Below are 17,938 nucleotides of genomic sequence, written 5' to 3'. Positions count from 1 at the left end.
CTTCCAAGCAAGCAAACAGATCAGGTAAAAAAAAACCAAAGTGGCTCAAATAATGAACAACTAAAATTCATCAAAACCCAAGATCAGCAACACCATTTCTCCCTCACGCCACCTCTCGTCAGCTAGCCGCCCACAAGCATGCCATCACCGACGACTTCCCTACCTCAGGTCCTTCCCTCTCTCCCTTCCCAAAGCCCTCTCTCTATCTCTCGAATCTTGTTAGATCCTTATATTGCCGCCATGCGCCGCCCACTAGGCCCAGCCTCGATCTCCCAATGCCAACCACCAACGTAAGTTGGTAAGCCCTTTCCCTCCTCTTGGATCTCTCTCCCTTTCAAATTTGGATAGATTTGTGTACCCACGTCTAGCCCCGCCACCCACAGCCGCTGGCAGCGCCACCACGTGGCACTATGGGCCTCCTTTTAGTCGAGCCACCCCGATCCACCACTACTCCAGCCTAGCCCAACGTCCCTCTCCCATTCTCTATCTCTCAACCTGCGGCCTCTAGCCCTCCCTGTGTCTCCACCAACTGCCTTAGACCACCACAGCCCATGTCCAAGCCCACCTCCCTTAGTTACTGTCTCTGTCCCCTGCACCACCAAGAGAAGACCAAAAGAAGAAGAAGATGTAGAGATGGTGTTACGCGGAACACGAGGAAAGTAAATCACAAAAACAATAACAAAACCGTAATATGATCCAACCACACATGGCATAGATGGAAGAAATAGTGTCAAAATGTATCACTGTTCATTCATGTTCATTCGTTTATAGCCGCTTTTAAGTATAAGGATATATATATATATATATATATATATATATTAAAAAAGACATTTTGGAAAAGGCAACCGGTGAAAATACTAAATACTCACTATATTATTATTTTTTTTAATACTCACTTCGTTAAAAATTTTCTTACATCGCGTTGACATGTAATTATATTTATAATGAATGTTTTACACAGCTGCTCTACACTATATACTTACTGATATGAGTCATTTAATTATTATTTTTTTATTTTTTATTTTTAATATGTGTGTGATGTAGGACTACTAGCTAGAATTTTTTTTTTTTTTTTTTATTTATAGTTAAACATGATTATGAGATTCACAATATTTCTCATTATTCTACACTCTTAAATAATATATTGAGTGACTAAAAAATAAACTTCCAAAAAAAATATTTTCCAACTTTTATTTTCTGGATAATCTCCAGATAATTATGTCCATCACAAGTATACTGTTCATCAACAACTTTATGAGCTTAACGGCCGGCTGTTCTATAAGGCGAGTTAGGCAGTTGTCTAAGGCCCTGCAATGAAAGAAGGATAAAAATATATTAAAAGTTAATTATTAAAAAAATTAAAAAAAAAATATCTAAACTAAACATGTTAACTTTGAAAATTGAAAAAAACCAATTCTTAACTCCATGGTAAAAAAAAAGACGTTAATAGGCTTTATATTGATTCTGCAACTTCACTTAGAAAAGCTCAAAGTCATAATAAAATTTCAAAAAAGACGTTCCAATCTATCTGTGAAAATTTTTTAGAACATCTCAAGAACTCTCCTTTTATACTTGAAATTTACAAATTTTATTTCATCTCTCTTATACTCTAGACTCCAGTCTACAGTTTCTAGTCTAACTTTTTTGCATCCATCTTGCTCGTATTTGGCATTGGCAGACTCTCCCATTGCTGCATCGTACTTACACACATTGAGCAGCATCTCTATTGTGCTATGGACGACGAAGGTGAAGGTAAAGATAAAGCCGAAAAATTTGTGTTATATGTAGAGTAAAATTTTGTTGCAATAAAATAGCCACGTGACTTGTTTTCTAGTCTCTAGAACATCCTTTGTTTTCTTTTTTTATTGTCTTCATCTTGAAGACTTCAACCAACCACGACGACCAAAGGTTTTACAATTGAATTCACATGGCCATTGGCCACGTATTCCTTGATTTTTTGTCAAATTTTGTCTTTTTTTTTTCAACTTCTATAATGTATAATTTATTTATTGATTTTGAATATTAATATTAATATATTTTATTCTATTGTGTAAATTAACAATTTTATATAAAAGTGGTGCTCATCTATTATATAAAAGTGAATCTCATTTACTAAACTAGGTTCTATTGTTTTGTGCTAATATTTATTTTATTCTAGAATATTCATCTACGAACACATCTCCTACCCAAGAAGTACCCATAGGAAAAAACTTAAATTGGAAATTACCATGAAAGTGGCCGAGGGGATGGCAGTGACGGACGATGGTGTTAAGGTTGTTGAAGTGCACTCGTGCGACGGCTTGAACGGTAGAAGCTGCTAAAGTATTTCGGGTGTGATAAGGGCTTCAATCGATTAGGTGTAATAAGCTTCATGCTGGTTTGGTAAACTTGTTAATGTGTCGTAATTCTAGTTGAAGGCTGTTAAGGCCAAAAGGGCAGCCCGATCAATTCAAAGTGGACCTGAAAAAATTTCTCTCTGATTATTTTCAACTCAATTCTATTCACTAAATAATTAATTTTAAGGTGTTGTTTAAGTAATGAGTTGAGAAAATGAGATATGATAAAATGTTTTTACTATTTAAACGGAGCCTAAAATGATCAAAGTAGGAACTAAAATAATATGAAAATTTAATTTTAACGAGCCTAATAAATAGAATAAAGTCATAAACTGAAGGTGAGAGGAAAGTGTGATATGTAAATAAATAAATAAATAAATATTTATTAAAAAAGACATGTTGGAAAAGGCAACCGGTGAAAATACTAAATACTCACTATATTAATTTTTTTTTAATACTCACCATGTTAAAATTTTTCTTACATCACGTTGACATGTAATTATATTTATAGTGAATTTTTTTATTCAACTGCTCTACACTATATACTTATTGATACGAATCATTTACTTATTATTTTTTATTTTTAATAAGTGTGTGATGTAGGACTACTTACTAGAATTTTTTTATTTATAAATAAACGTGATTATGAGATTCACAGTATTTCTCATTATTCTGACACTCTTAAATAATATATTGAGTGAATACAAATTAAACTTCCAAAAAAGATATTTTCCAACTTTAATTTTTTAGATATTCTCCATATAATTATGTCCATCACAAGTTTACTATTTATCATCAACTTTATGAGCTGCAGGGCTGGCTATTTGATAAGGCGAGTTAGGCGGTCGCCTAAGTCCTTGCAATGAAAGAAAGTCTAAAAAATACTAAAAGTTAATTATTAAAAAAATTAAAAAAATATATCTAAACTAAACGATGTTAACCTTAAAAATTGAAAAAAAGCAATTCTTAACTCACGGTAAAAAAAAGACGTTAACAAATTTTATATAGACTCTGTAACTTCACTTAAAAAAGTCAAAAGTCACAATAAAATTTTAAAAAAGATGTTCTATTCTATTTCTGAAATTTTTTTTTAGAGTATTTCAAGAACTCTCCTTTTATATTTGAAATTTACAAATTTTATTTCATTTCTCTTGTACTCTAGACTCTAGTCTACAGTCTCTAATCTAACTCTCTTGCATCCATCTTGCTCGTATTTGGCACTGACAGCCTCACTCATCGTTGCATCGCACTAACAGACGTTGAGCGATATCTCTATTATACTATGGTCGGCGAAGATAAAGGTAAAATTGAAAAATTTGTGTTACATATATAGTAAATTTTTGTGGAATAAAACAATCACGTGACTTATCTTCTAATCTCTAGAACATCCTTTGTATTCTTTCTTTATTGTCTTCTCCTTCAAGACTTCAACCGACCATGCCTGATGACTAAAAGTTTTACAATTAAATTCACATGGCCAATGGGCCACATATTCCTTGACTTTTTTGTCCAACTTTGTTTTTTTCTCAACTTCAATAATGTATAATTTATTTATTGATTTTGATTATTAATATTAATATATTTTATTTTATTATACAGATTAACAATTTTATATAAAAGTGATGCTCATATATTATATATAAAAGTGAGCCCATTTGCTAAACCAGGTTTTATTGATTTATGTTAATATTTATTTTATTCTAAAATATTCATAAGTATAATTATAAGAGTATTCTAGTCATATTATCAATTGAGAATGAAATATTAGAACTTGAATATAAAATTTAATTAGCAATTTTACATCTCAAAAAACAAGAAGAATAATTTTTAAATAAAAATATACTTTGATACAAGAAAAATGTCACATTTTAACTTCTCGCCTTAGGTCTCAAAATCTATTGAACTGGCCCTATGAGCTAGATTCCCCATTCACACTATATTTTTCTCATTAGTGTGAGATACTCATTTCAATATTACTAATATATGGAATGAATAAAAAATAATCTTAAAAATGATTTGTACCCTACCAATATTGTTTGAATTGGCAAGCCAAGCTTATTTTAATTACCAGCAATTCAAAATTTTCTGCAGTAAAAGTTAATTTAATTTACACATGAAACAGTCATTGATGTAAGAATTTATCATAGTAGAAATAAAAAAATATGCTTTAAAATCTCTTTTTACCGATATAACCCAAGGGCAAGTTGTGTATTTAAACACAAATTAACCTGTAATTAAATTATTAAATAAGAGTTGTTTAAATTTCTATAGAGTTTTTTTGTACGTAGTCCTTATTCTCAAGCGGCGGGGCTTGAAAATTAAGGCACGTTGATATTAATAGGTTGATTTTTCTAAGAATTAGATCACTTTATATTAATATATATATATATATATATATTTTTTTTTTTTTTTCAAACGACAATTCATTTTCTAGGCATCGAAGGATCAGGTGATCATCACCGCCACCACAGTCGTTTTTCTTCTTTCTTGCGTCAGGTTAGAGTCAAGGCAATTGGTGTGTGAAATACGCCATCAACAATAATGACGAAATTAAATAATGTAATTTAAGAGATAAAATATCATTTTCTCAATTTTTCGGCCATGACCATTTTTATTTTCGTGTAGAATGGCATAGCAGATTACTCGATCGTATTGAAAACTTATCATACGAGAGATCATATTAACGGCATCATTACATATCTGATTTTTCACACATGCATCGCGCGGGATACTATATATGTCAATATCATTAATTTCTCTTACTAAATCTATCAAAACTACTAAAGAAATTCAGATCTTCCATCAACTCGACCGAAAAATAAAACACTAAAAACATACAAATCGAAGAAACCAAAGCGACTTATCGAGGCAAAGGACTCGAGGGATATGTCTCAGTTTCAGTGTGGTGATCAACCAGATAATGATCAGATCGACGCGGCTCCCTGATCCTTTTGCTCGCGTAAATATAAATATATGTATTTCCCTTCTTTATTTTCACTCACTAATGACATTGAATTTGTCATTGTATGGAGCATGATGGATTAGGATCCTCCCACCGGCCGTCATAGAAAACAGTCAACGTTGGGTCACAGACAGGACAGTTGTGGTGGGGCGTATAGCAATAGGGCGGTATCATGGGTATGTACTGAACTACAGGCTTCTGGTCGTCGGGCTTCTTCGGATCGGCAGGCTTCTTCTGATCTTTATCGTCAGGTTTCTTCTGGTCTTTATCCTGCTTTGGGGGAGCAGGTGGAGGTCCGATGCTAACCACGTCAACATATTTCCCAGTTTTTTTTGTTCGGAGAATTATTTCATATGGGTCTGCGTCGCCTGTAACTGTCAAAGTTCCGTTTGCTTCATCAACTTCTACTTTGTCAACACCTGCAGTAAAGTAAGTAAATTTGGATCAAACAAAGAAAAAACAGTACTTGAACAGACGTATAAATGGAAGCTCTCGATCTTGATTAGTTCCAAGATAAAAAGTGTACATATATATATAATATATATTCTGATATCATACCTTGCAGTGGAGACACAGCTTTGAGGAGCTGCTGCTTGCATTTTAGGCAGTTAATAATAACCTTCAGCTTTGTTATCTGCACCATGATGGAAGAACTCCCTCCCTCTTTTCTCAAGACGATAAAATCTATCCTTATTTAAAGGAAGACTACGTACTACTTTGAGGAGGAGAAGTAGTAATGGCGTGGTGAACAATATTGGGTAATATTTTGAACCTTCTAGGCACATTTTTTCAAGACCTTGTCCTGCTAAAGTTATCTTTTTATCACCACAATATTGGGTAATATTTTGAACCTTCTAGGCACATTTTTTCATGACCTTGTACTGTTAAGATTATTTTTTATTAATTGACGTGATTTATAAAATTATAAAATTATTTTTATTATAAAATAAATTTGATAAATCATATAAAATTATATTAATTTATAAAATTATTTTTATATAATCTTTTTATAACATCAACATTACTTAAATAAAATACAAGCAGAATCACTACTCAAATAAAATACAAGCAGAATCTCCATGGAACCACGTAGTTAACAGAATTGGATCTTAGGCCACCTTGACTTGATGACTTTGTAGGTGTCTTTTAATTCCACACGTACAGCCGTCCACTACAGTACTACTACAACTGCAATCCTTTAGTGCAAGTTACGATTAATTTACTACTTCGTTTTATAATTTCTCTAAACTCATTTTATTTAATTACTATAATTTTTCTTTTAAATTTTTACATAAAATAAAATAAACAATTCAACTTTTTTAAATATCAAAACAAAAATAATATTAAAAAAATATATTCGTAATGTTAATCAATTTTAGAGTTATCAACCTAGTTTGTATTTATATTTTATGGTTGTGGTGCATTTTTTAAGTGATTGCCCATTTAAATATAGACATATGAAATTATCTTAAATATGGCGTACTAATATGTGTGATATTTGAGATGATACAATTTAAAATAAAAATAATATTTTTTCTAAAACTGTGATTTTGGATATTGCACCAATTTTATGCCAATTAACAACTGAAAATATCATATAGGAACACAATATTATTTCTTTTTGTAAATAAATGGATCGAAATATTCGACTCATAATATCTGCATAATCACATACTATATACATGCTTTGTTTTTTTTTTTTTTTTTTTTTTTAACAAATATGTGGGATAGAGATGATGAATAGAAGAATTCAATTAGTTTAACATAAATAAAAATTAAAAAATAAGAAGATAAAAACAAAAATCGCCCAACATTATAATATTAAGCGTTGATTTTTTTTCCCACATGTTTCTGGGTCATGGACCCAGGCCAGTTACACACCGGCCCTCAGTGACTAGAGCAGCAGAAAAATTTGGTAACAAAACATCACAAAAAGATTTATACACACTACTACAAGAAAGTTATTTATTTATGATCAATTATTTTTAATAAAAATAATTATTTTTTTATTAAAATGAGTCTATTTTTATTTTAAATAATCATTATTATAATAAATAATTCATCATAAATATTTATTTTTTCGTACAGAATTATTTCTCGAGGTGTAGTACACGTACGGGCTCTCTCACATACTGCTCGTGTGAGAGAATCCAGCGTGTCTCATGAACTAAGCACCTCATATATGTACATTATTCATAAGAATGTACATTTTATAATTTCCCAATAAATTTTACAAAAAATAACTATCATATGTTTAATTAGTAAAAAATCCAAACTTTATAGTTTCGAAGGATCAGGATATCTTTCTAGAAGGAAAATGATACAACTGCTGCAATAACACATACTTAATACAACCCAATATTAAAAATTATTATTATTATTTTTACTTTAATACATTTAAAAACCAATTGATTAGGTGGTCTGACAGAAGATAATTCTCAAAAATATTTTAATTTAATTAGTATTTGTACGATATATTCGTACGAAGTTCAAAAGCCTTCATCGTTCGTAGGCAAAACGTCATGGCGTGTGACGTAGGAAATGAGAATATTTGGGCAGAAAGTCAATTAGGACCGTTCGATCGTTCTTCAATATTTTGAGCTGACCGGGTCTTACACGGAGAAGATGATGATCTGCTCTTCTCCTTTCTTTTCATTTGTCGTGACCAGTCACCAAACCTAGTTTTTCCTCACCTAAAAGTTTCTTTTCATTTTTGTGTTCCGGCGACCTAGACTAATTTGTCCTCTTTAACCTAATTTTCCACGACTTCTCTATGTTACAATTAATTTAAACTTTCTAGAATCCATAACGAGACATTATATATATCAGAGAAAATTTTAGATAAAATTATTATGATTTGATGTAATACGTTGAATTGTATAGTTATTTTAATTGTAAAGTAAATACAATACATTATTTTAAATTACATCAATTTATAAATTTTATTTTTATAAGATTTGTTTGTGAATGTATCACTTCTATCAATTTAAACTTTCTAGAATCATTAACGAGACATCATATTACGTAGTAAATATTCGGCATGGGACTAAACACTCTATATTAATTAACACCTTAATTAACAATCTACTCATGTAATATAAGATTAATGAGAAATGATATTTGCCATCTGGGAATGCACGTGCGTAAGTAGTGTCATGCAATCACTTTGTAAAAAATTAGTAAATATGAAATTCACATACAAATAATTTTTTTTTTAATAATAGATCTCACTCAAGATTAATTACCGAAATTTTTACAACTTAATTGGGATATTACCTTCATAACTTAATATAAGATTCAACATTTTTCTTAAACTAAGAGGTTATTTAAGTATCTGGTTGAATCATGGTCATTAATTTAATCATATGATCGATGACTCAATTCGTGTGATTATACAATGATGATGTGGTAGATCAAGCTCTTAGTATTTCTCTTTCTACCTTTTGTCCAGATTGGTGCAATAAATTATTATTGGGAATAACTGTAGATCTAAGACTAATTCGAAGTATAGTAGTGGAATTAAAGAAAAAAAATTGATGACACTCACACAGAAAGAACACCAAGAATTAAGTGGTTCGACTCAAAATGAGCCTACGTCCACTGGTGGGGTCGGTATCGAAGATTTCACTATCAACAGAGATGGAGTACAGATGAATACAACAAAACTTCACAAGGAAGTTATCTCTCAAACTCACTCTAGACTTCTCTCTCAAGAAAACACTTAAAAACAAGACAAAATGAATTCTGAAGTCTGTTTGAAAAGAAGAGGCGCCGTTTGATATTTATAGGAAAAGTGAGAATTCACTTTTGTGAACATTGGCTCGAGCGAACGTCGAGCGAGTGTCGAGCGAGCGTAGATTTTCTGCACTTCGCTCAAGCCAACAGTTGTGCGAGAGTCAAGCGAAGCTCTCTGCCTGAACTCTCTCGAGCTGGGTGTCGAGCGAGGGTCGAGCGAAGCTCTCTGACTTGGATATTGCTCGAGCTGAATGTCAAGCGATGCTTGAGCGAAGCTCTCTGTCTGAATTCACTCAAGCTGAGTGTCGAGCGAATGTCGAGCGAAGCTCTCTGTCTGAATTCGCTCAAGCTGAGTGTCGAGCGAATGTCGAGCGAAGCTCTCTGTCTAACTTCGCTCGAGCTGAGTGAACCTCCGCTCGAGCGAACCTACGACACAGGCATTGTTCAATCTGGATTCAAGCCACCTCTTAACAAATCTCCACCTTGGCTTGAACTCTGCCAAAACACAAAAAACCTCCGACCACAAAACCAATCCCCACCACCAAATCCCTTACGGGAATAACAAAATGCGAACACCAATCAAATCCAAACAAAGTTTGAACTTGTATACTGCAACTGCTTAGTTATCATATATGCTGGATTTTCTGTAGTAGCAATCTTCAGAATCTGTATAGCACCCTCTATAACAATTTCTCTGAGAAAATGATACCTGACATCAATGTGCTTCGTTCTCTCATGATACATTTGATTTTTGGTCAAATGTATTACACTCTGACTGTCACAGAATACTGAGATCCCATCTTGTTGTAAACCCAAATCATTAACCAAGCCTTTCAACCAAATGGCCTCCTTAACAGCCTCTGCTGCTGCCATGTACTCTGCCTCGGTAGTTGATAAAGCAACAGTGGATTGCAGTGTTGCTTTCCAACTAATAGCTGACCCACACAGAGTGAAAACATAACCTGTCAATGATCTTCTCTTATCTAAGTCTCCAGCATAATCAGAATCAACAAAACCAGTAACTTTGGAACTGAGATCGACATCTCTATCAAATATTAACCTAAAGTTCAGGGTTCCCCTCAGATACCTGAGTATCCATTTCACAGCCTGCCAATGAGTCTTACCCGGATTAGCCATATACCTGCTAACTACGCTTACGGCCTGTGAAATGTCTGGGCGGGTGCAAACCATTGCATACATGATGCTGCCAACTGCACTTGAATAAGGAACACTAGCCATGAACTGTTCCTCTTCATCTGTCTGAGGAGATAGGCAAGCTGAAAGCTTAAAGTGCGTAGCAAGTGGTGTACTTACTGGTTTGGAATCAAACATCCCAAATCTCTGAAGCACTTTCTCAATGTACTTTCCCTAGGACAAGTACAACTTTCCAACTTTCCTATCTCTGAAGATCTCCATTCCCAAAATCTTCTTCGCAGCACCTAAGTCTTTCATTTCAAACTCATTTCTGAGTTGGGTCTTTAACAAACCTATGTCAGATATGCTTCTAGCAGCAATAAGCATATCATCAACATATAATAGCAAATAAATGAAAGACTTATCAAATAATTCCTTATGATAAACACAACTATCATAGTTACTTCTCAAATAACCATGATCAATCATGAAGGAATCAAATCGCTTATACCATTGCCTTGGCGACTGCTTCAAACCATATAATGACTTCTTCAATCTGCACACATGATCTTCCTTGTTTTCAACAATGAATCCCTCTGGCTGATGCATATAAATGATCTCTTCAAGTTCACCATGTAGGAACGCTGTTTTAACATCAAGTTGCTGTAGCTCTAAGTCATACAATGCTACTAAAGCAAGTAGTAATCTGATCGAACTGTGTTTCACCACTGGAGAGAAGACTTCAGTGAAGTCGATGCCTTCTCTCTGACTGAAGCCCTTAGCAACTAAGCGTGCCTTGTATCTTGCATCTGTATCACCCTGGATTCTCTCTTTTCTTTTGAAGACCCATTTGCAGCCAACAGTCTTCACCTTCTTTGGCAACAGAACCAAATCCCATATTTGGTTTTTGTGAAGAGACTCAATCTCTTCAGTCATAGCTGCGCACCACTGTGCAGATTCTGCGCTCTTGACAGCTTCTGAATAACTGGAAGGCTCCTGACCAACAATATTTTCTGCCGTAGTAAGAGCATACATCACCATATCTGCATGAGCATATCTCTGAGGTGGTCTAATCTGCCTCTTCTGTCTACCAGTCGCTATACTGTAGTCTTGCTCACCTTGTGTGCCGCTACTCGAATCAGAATCATGCTCATCTACAATAGCATGATCTTGGGCGCCACTGGGCAGCCCTTGTGGTGCTTCCACCTGAAACTCCACCTACTTTCTAACATCCTGTTCTTATCCTGTAGACTCAATAATCTCCTTTTTCGGACTAAGCATGGATTTTTCATCAAAAGTGACATCCCTACTGATCACAAATTTGGGTGATTTAGGATCAGTACACCACAACCTGAATCCCTTCACCCCACTGGCATACCCAATGAATATGCCCTTCTTTGCCCTTGGCTCAAGTTTTCCATCATTAACATGGAAATATGCAGGACAACCAAAAACTTTCAAATTTGAATAATCAGCAGGAGTATCAGACCATACCTCATTCGGAGTCTTCAAACCAATCGCTGTGGCTGGAGAACGATTGACCAAGTAACAGGCTGTGTTGATTGCTTCAGCCTAGAAATCCTTAGCCAAGCCTGCATTAGAAAGCATGCTGCGAGCTCTCTCCAAGAGAGTCCTGTTCATCCGTTCAGCTACCCCATTTTGCTATGGAGTATGTCTAACTGTACGATGTCTGGCAATACCCTCATTTCTGCAGAATTCATCAAACTCACCTCCGCAAAACTCTATACCATTGTCAGTGCGAAGTCGCTTGATTTTCTTGCCCGTCTGATTTTCAATCAAAGCTTTCCACTGTTTAAAGTTAACAAATACACCACTTTTCTGCTTCAAAAAGTAAACCCAAACCTTCCGTGAGAAATCATCAATGAACGTAAGCAAATATTGAGCTCCACCTTTTGACGGGACGGAAAATGGGCCCCAAAGATCAGAATGAATATAGTCCACAGAACTTTTGGTTCTGTGAGCCCCTGTAGAGAACTGAACCCTGCACTGTTTGCCAAACACACAGTGTTCACAGAAATCCAGTTTTCCTATCTTCTGATTACATAGCAAACCCTGCTTACTCAAAATTGACATTCCCTTTTCACTCATATGATCCAAACGCATATGCCACAAACGAGTGACATCTGAATCTGGATCATCTAAAACTGACACTGCAGCTGCACCTGTCACTGTAGAGCCCTGAAGGAAATAAAGACTATTTGTCTTATCTCCTTTCATCACAACCATAGAGCCTTTACTGACTCTGATAGCTCCACCTTCACCAGTGTACTTGTAGTCCAGAGAATCAAGAGTACCCAAAGAAATAAGATTCTTTTTCAACTCTGGAATGTGTCGAACATTAGACAATGTCTGGACAATTCCATCAAACATCTTAATTCTGACTGAACCAATTCTAGCAATTTTGCAACCCATATCATTCCCTAACAAAACGGAGCCTCCGTTGACCGATTCATAGTTAGTGAACCAGTCCCTCTTGGGATACATATGGAAAGTGCAAGCTGAGTCCATGACCCACTTGTCACTAAAGCGACTATTAGAGTCGCTAATTGCTAGAACAAGATCTAGGTCGTTAGGCCTATCATCAGCAACACTAACGGCATTAGATGAACTAGTGTCGTCCTCTATGTTTTTCAGTTTTGGACACTCGTTCTTATAGTGACCAAACTTATGGTAATAATGACATTTGACATTTTTCTTACTAACCGTTGTTTGTGAACTACCCCTGGATTTCACCTTATTCTTCTCTGAACCCCTGTCATTCGATCTACTCCTGCTTGAGGACCCCTTAACAAATAAGCCACTAGCTTGTTCATTAGTGTTCTTCACACTCAATTTATTCCTCAACTCCTTAGAATTCAAAGCAGACTTTACATCTACCAAGGAAATTGTATTTCTACCATACAACATGGAATTCACAAAGTTCTCAAAAGATGTGGGTAATGAACATAAAATAATTAATGCTTGATCTTCTTCTTCAAGCTTAATATCTATGTTCCTCAGATCCATAATGATTTTATTAAATTCATCTAGGTGTTTAGAAATAAGAGTACCTTCCTTCATTTTGAGAGTATATAACCGTTGTTTCAAATACAACCGGTTGGTGAGAGATCTCTTCATGTACAGATTTTCAAGTGCCGACTAGAGACCAGTTGCAGTCTCCTCGTCAGCAACCTCTCTTAAAACTCCATCAGATAGTGACAAAAGAATAGTACTGTGTACCTTTTCTTCTTCTTCTTTCGAAGGAGCCGGAGAATCGTCAGATACCGACACTTCTAATACTTTTGACAAGCTCTGTTGTCGCAGTAAAGCCTTCATCTTGATGCGCCATAAACTGAAACTGTTCTGACCGTCAAATTTCTCCACTTCGAACTTAGCCATAGCCATCCCTCCAGATCACCCCTGAGCCAAGCTCTGATACCAGTTTGTTGGGAATAACTGTAGATCTAAGACTAACTCGAAGTATAGTAGCGGAACTAAAGGAAAAAAATTGATGACAATCACACAGAAAGAACACCAAGAATTAAGTGGTTCGACTCAAAATGAGCCTACGTCCACTAGTGGGGTCGGTATCGAAGATTTCACTATCAACAGAGATAGAGTACAGATGAATACAACAAAACTTCACAAGGAAGTTATCTCTCAAACTCACTCTAGACTTCTCTCTCAAGAAAACACTTAAAAACAAGACAAAATGAATTCTGAAGTCTGTTTGAAAAGAAGAGGCGCCGTTTGATCTTTATAGGAAAAGTGAGAATTCACTTTTGTGAACATTGGCTCGAGTGAACGTCGAGCGAGTGTCGAGCGAGCGTAGATTTTCTGCACTTCGCTCAAGCCAACAGTTATGCGAGAGTCGAGCGAAGCTCTCTGCCTAAACTCGCTCGAGCTGGGTGTCGAGCGAGGGTCGAGCGAAGCTCTCTGACTTGGATATTGCTCGAGCTGAATGTCAAGCGATGCTTGAGCGAAGCTCTCTGTCTGAATTCGCTTGAGCTGAGTGTTGAGCGAATGTCGAGCGAAGCTCTCTGTCTGACTTCACTCGAGCTGAGTGAACCTCCACTCGAGCGAACCTACGACACAGGCACTGTTCAATCTGGATTCAAGCCACCTCTTAACAATTATGCCTAATTTTTTTTTATAATTGTTCACTGCAACACAATTAATTTTTAGTAGTAGTTGAGAAATTGTGACAGTCTCTAAGCATTTTTAGTGACGATTTTCACTAAAGGTAGATGAATCTTTTTTTTTTTTTTTTTTTTTTTTTTTTTTTTTTTTTTTACTTTCGAACGTATGAGAAATTTATATTTGGACATTTTGACTATTTACGTACGTACGTGAAATGTTTTAACGCGAATATTTAATGTTAATTGTAAATTTAAATTAAATATGACTCTAATTTAAAAAATTAATTTGTATACATATATATATTTATACATAATTTGTAAAATATAATTATATAATTATATATATAAATAGGGTATGGGTATAATAAACTGAACTACAGGCTTCTGGTCGGGCTTCTTCGTATCGGCAGGCTTCCTTTGATCTTGACCGGCAGGCTTCTTCTGCCCTGTATCCTGCTTTGGGGGAGCAGGTGGAGGTCCAATGCTAACCACTTCAGCAAATTTCTCAGTTTTTCTTATACGGATAATTATTTCATATGTCTCTGCGTCGCCTAAAACTGTCAAAGTACCCTTTTGCTGCGTCAACTTCTACTCTGTCAACACCTGCAGTAAAGTAAGAAAATTTGGATCAAACAAAGAAGAATATTGAATTTATCCTTTCCTTATTTAAAGAAGAATATTCAATTTCACAACTCTTCTTAATTTATTTAATTATTATAATTTTTTTTTTAATTTTTACATAGAATAAAATAAATAATTCATTTTTTTAAAATTTTAAAATAAAAAATAATATTAAAAAATACGTTTTAATAATATTTTATTTAATTTTTAATTTTTATTTATTTCATTTAATTTCTTTTTTTTAAAAAAAAAAAAAAAAAAAGAACGAGACTAGGGGCAGAAGTAGTACTGGCGTAACGAACAGTATTGGCCAGTTGAACCTCCTAGGCACATTTTTTCAAGACCTTATCCCACTAGGGTTGTCTTTTATACATCATTTCTTTTTGGATATCAAGAAAATAAAATGAAAAATATTTTAGTTAGTTAGTTATAATTTATCAAATTATAAAATTAATTTTATTATAAAATAAATCTGATAAATTATATAAAATTATGTTAATTTATAAAATTATTTTTATATAATTTTTTTGTAATTAGAGACTACCCAGATAAAATACAAGCAGAATTTCCATGGAACCACCTAGTTACAGAATTGGATCTTGGGCCGTCTTGACTTGGCTTTATTGGTGTCTTTTTATTCCACACGTACAGTCGCACTCCGGTACTACAGTATAACTGCAAGCCTTTTGTGCAAGTTACGATTTTCTTTGGAGTTATATTACTGTTAATCAATTTTAGAGTTATCAACCTAGTTTGTATTTATGGTTGTGGTGCATTTTTTAAATGATTGTCGATTTAAATATAGACATGTGAAATTATCTTAAATAGATGATAAAATTTAAAATAAAAAATAATATTTTTTTTTTAAAACGGTGATTTTGGATAATATTGCCCCAATTTTATGCCAATTAATGACTGAAAATGTCATAGAAGAACACAATATTATTTCTTTTTGTAAATAAATGGAAGAAAAATTCTACTTATAATCTCTACACCACATATTATATATATGATTTTTTTTCTTTAGCAAGTATGTGGAATATAGATGATGAGTAGAATAATTCAATTAGTTTAACATGAATAGAAAAATAAAAAAATAAAAACAAAGATCACCCAACATTATAATATTAAGCTTATTGTTAAGTCCCATATTGTTTAAGAATGACTATTGTATTGCCTTCACCTCCTATATAAAGGTTGGCTTAGGAGGCCAAGACGATTCAAAATACAACTCTAATTTACTTAAGAATGATTATTGTATTGTTTTGGCCTCTAATATAAAGGTTGGCATAGAAGACCAAGACAATCCATTAACTTGAATTTAAGTTTTTAACAAGTTGTATATATTTATATACAATATATATTTATATAAATATAAAAAATAATATATTTTTATTATAAATTTGAGAGGGTGAAGGACGGGACCCTGTTGGGATCAGCTCACCCCCAGCCCCCGCTAGAGGTTCTTCATGCAGGGCGGGGGCCTCCGCCCTCGCATGTGCCATGCAGGGTAGCCCGATTGCTCACGTCGGGGTGGGGCTGACGGGGGTGGTGCCTCGCTGCTCACCCCTAGGCAAAAGGTCATACTGTGTGACGTGGGAAATGCGAATATTTGGGCAGCAAGTCAATTAGGACCGTTCGTTCTTCAACATTTTATGCTCGTCGTGTCTTACACGGAGAGATGATTTATGCTTTCTTTTCATTTTTTGTGTCTGGTTGACCAAACGTACCTAGTTTTTCCTCATCTAAAAGTTTCTTTTCATTTTTGTATTCCAGTGACCTAGACTGATTTTTTCCTCTTTAACCTGATTTTCCACGACTACTCAATGTTACAATTAAATATGTTTAAACTTTCTAGAAATATCATTAATGAGAGCAAGATTTAGAAATTGTTATGGTTTGATGTATTATGTTGGATTAACTGCAAAGTAAATACGATGCACTATTTTAAATTACATCAATTTATAAATTTTATTTTTGCAAGATTTTTTTGTAAACCCATCATTTCTATTAATTTATACTTTCTAGAATAATTAACGAGACATCATATTACATAGTAAATATTCGGCATGGGACTAAACACTCTATATTAACACCTGAATTTAAATCTACCCATGTAATATGAGATTAATTATCGAATTTTTTACAACTTAATTGGGATATTACCCTCACAATCCACGCACTTAATATAAGATTTAACATTTTTCTTAAACTAAGAGGTTATTTAAGTATCTGGTCGAATCATGGTCATTAATTTCAATATGATCGATGACTCAATTCGTGTGGTTATCAAATGATGATGTGGTCAAGCTGTTAGTATTTGCCTTTCTACCTTTTCATGTCCAGATTGGTGCAATAAATTATGCCTAATGCTTTCTGTAATTATTATCTTTACTAAAATTATGTGCGTGTCTGAAAATTAATCCAAATTGCTTGGATTGTTCCCATTAACTTGTACAATTTCATAGACAATCAAGATTCTCTTAATTAAATTCTTATATGAATTTTAAAGTTTTAGTGTGAGACAAATACAAGGTCCACATTTATTGTACATTTAGTGTTGTCTGAGTAATAATCACAAGTAATAAATGTTATAAGACTCATTTCAAGTGTCTATCTTTCTCCTTGTGATGATAGTGTTGTTCTACAAGGCCTATGTATTCTCCCACATGATGTTTGTATATTTCTCGACATGTTTTTTATGAGGAGACCTATACTTTCAAACACATGGCCAACCTCCACTGTCCTCCTACAGAACCTCACACACTTTTAATTTTTTTAGATTGCATTATTTCTCATGTGAAATCAACACTTGTATTAAGAATTTATGCTGATAAGTCGAAGAGGTAAATTTTATTATTTATATTATATCTTAATATTTCTCCACATGTGTGGACTGAGTCTAACAATTTTGTTGACATCTACCCTTAGTAGTTCACATAACCCTATATGATGCCCTAATCCATTCCACACACATTAACTTCTTGTGCACTCATAGCCATGCCCATCAA

General features: G+C 34.0%; 1 protein-coding gene across 2 annotated transcripts; it reads right to left on the bottom strand.

The window, feature by feature from the left end:
- Positions 1-5,114: 5,114 nt before the first annotated feature.
- Positions 5,115-6,060, bottom strand: LOC121259765 (heavy metal-associated isoprenylated plant protein 43-like). 2 transcript variants are annotated; one of them, XM_041161499.1, is made up of 3 exons: positions 6,011-6,060; positions 5,857-5,976; positions 5,115-5,717 (listed from the first exon to the last, which is right to left on the bottom strand). In XM_041161499.1, the coding sequence occupies exons 2-3, from the start codon at positions 5,939-5,941 to the stop codon at positions 5,356-5,358; spliced, it is 447 nt and encodes a 148-aa protein (XP_041017433.1). In that variant the 5' UTR covers positions 5,942-5,976; positions 6,011-6,060; the 3' UTR covers positions 5,115-5,355. The 2 variants fall into 2 exon arrangements, with proteins under 2 accessions (XP_041017433.1, XP_041017434.1); XM_041161500.1 differs by lacking the exon at positions 6,011-6,060 and having other exon boundaries at positions 5,857-6,001.
- Positions 6,061-17,938: the final 11,878 nt, after the last annotated feature.

The sequence above is a fragment of the Juglans microcarpa x Juglans regia genome, chromosome 4D (assembly GCF_004785595.1).
Source record: "Juglans microcarpa x Juglans regia isolate MS1-56 chromosome 4D, Jm3101_v1.0, whole genome shotgun sequence".
Lineage (NCBI taxonomy): Eukaryota > Viridiplantae > Streptophyta > Magnoliopsida > Fagales > Juglandaceae > Juglans > Juglans microcarpa x Juglans regia.
The sequence above is the reverse complement of the archived record's forward strand: the minus strand, read 5'-3'. Positions and strand labels throughout refer to the sequence as shown.

What these genes read in the sequence shown, in the direction of transcription:
- LOC121259765 (XM_041161499.1), bottom strand. Translation starts at nt 5,941, where the DNA reads ATGGTGCAGATAACAAAGCTGAAGGTTATTATTAACTGCCTAAAATGC. An exon ending in AGCTGTGTCTCCACTGCAAG is followed by an intron (nt 5,718 to 5,856) that starts GTATGATATCAG and finishes ACTTTACTGCAG; the next exon opens with GTGTTGACAAAGTAGAAGTT.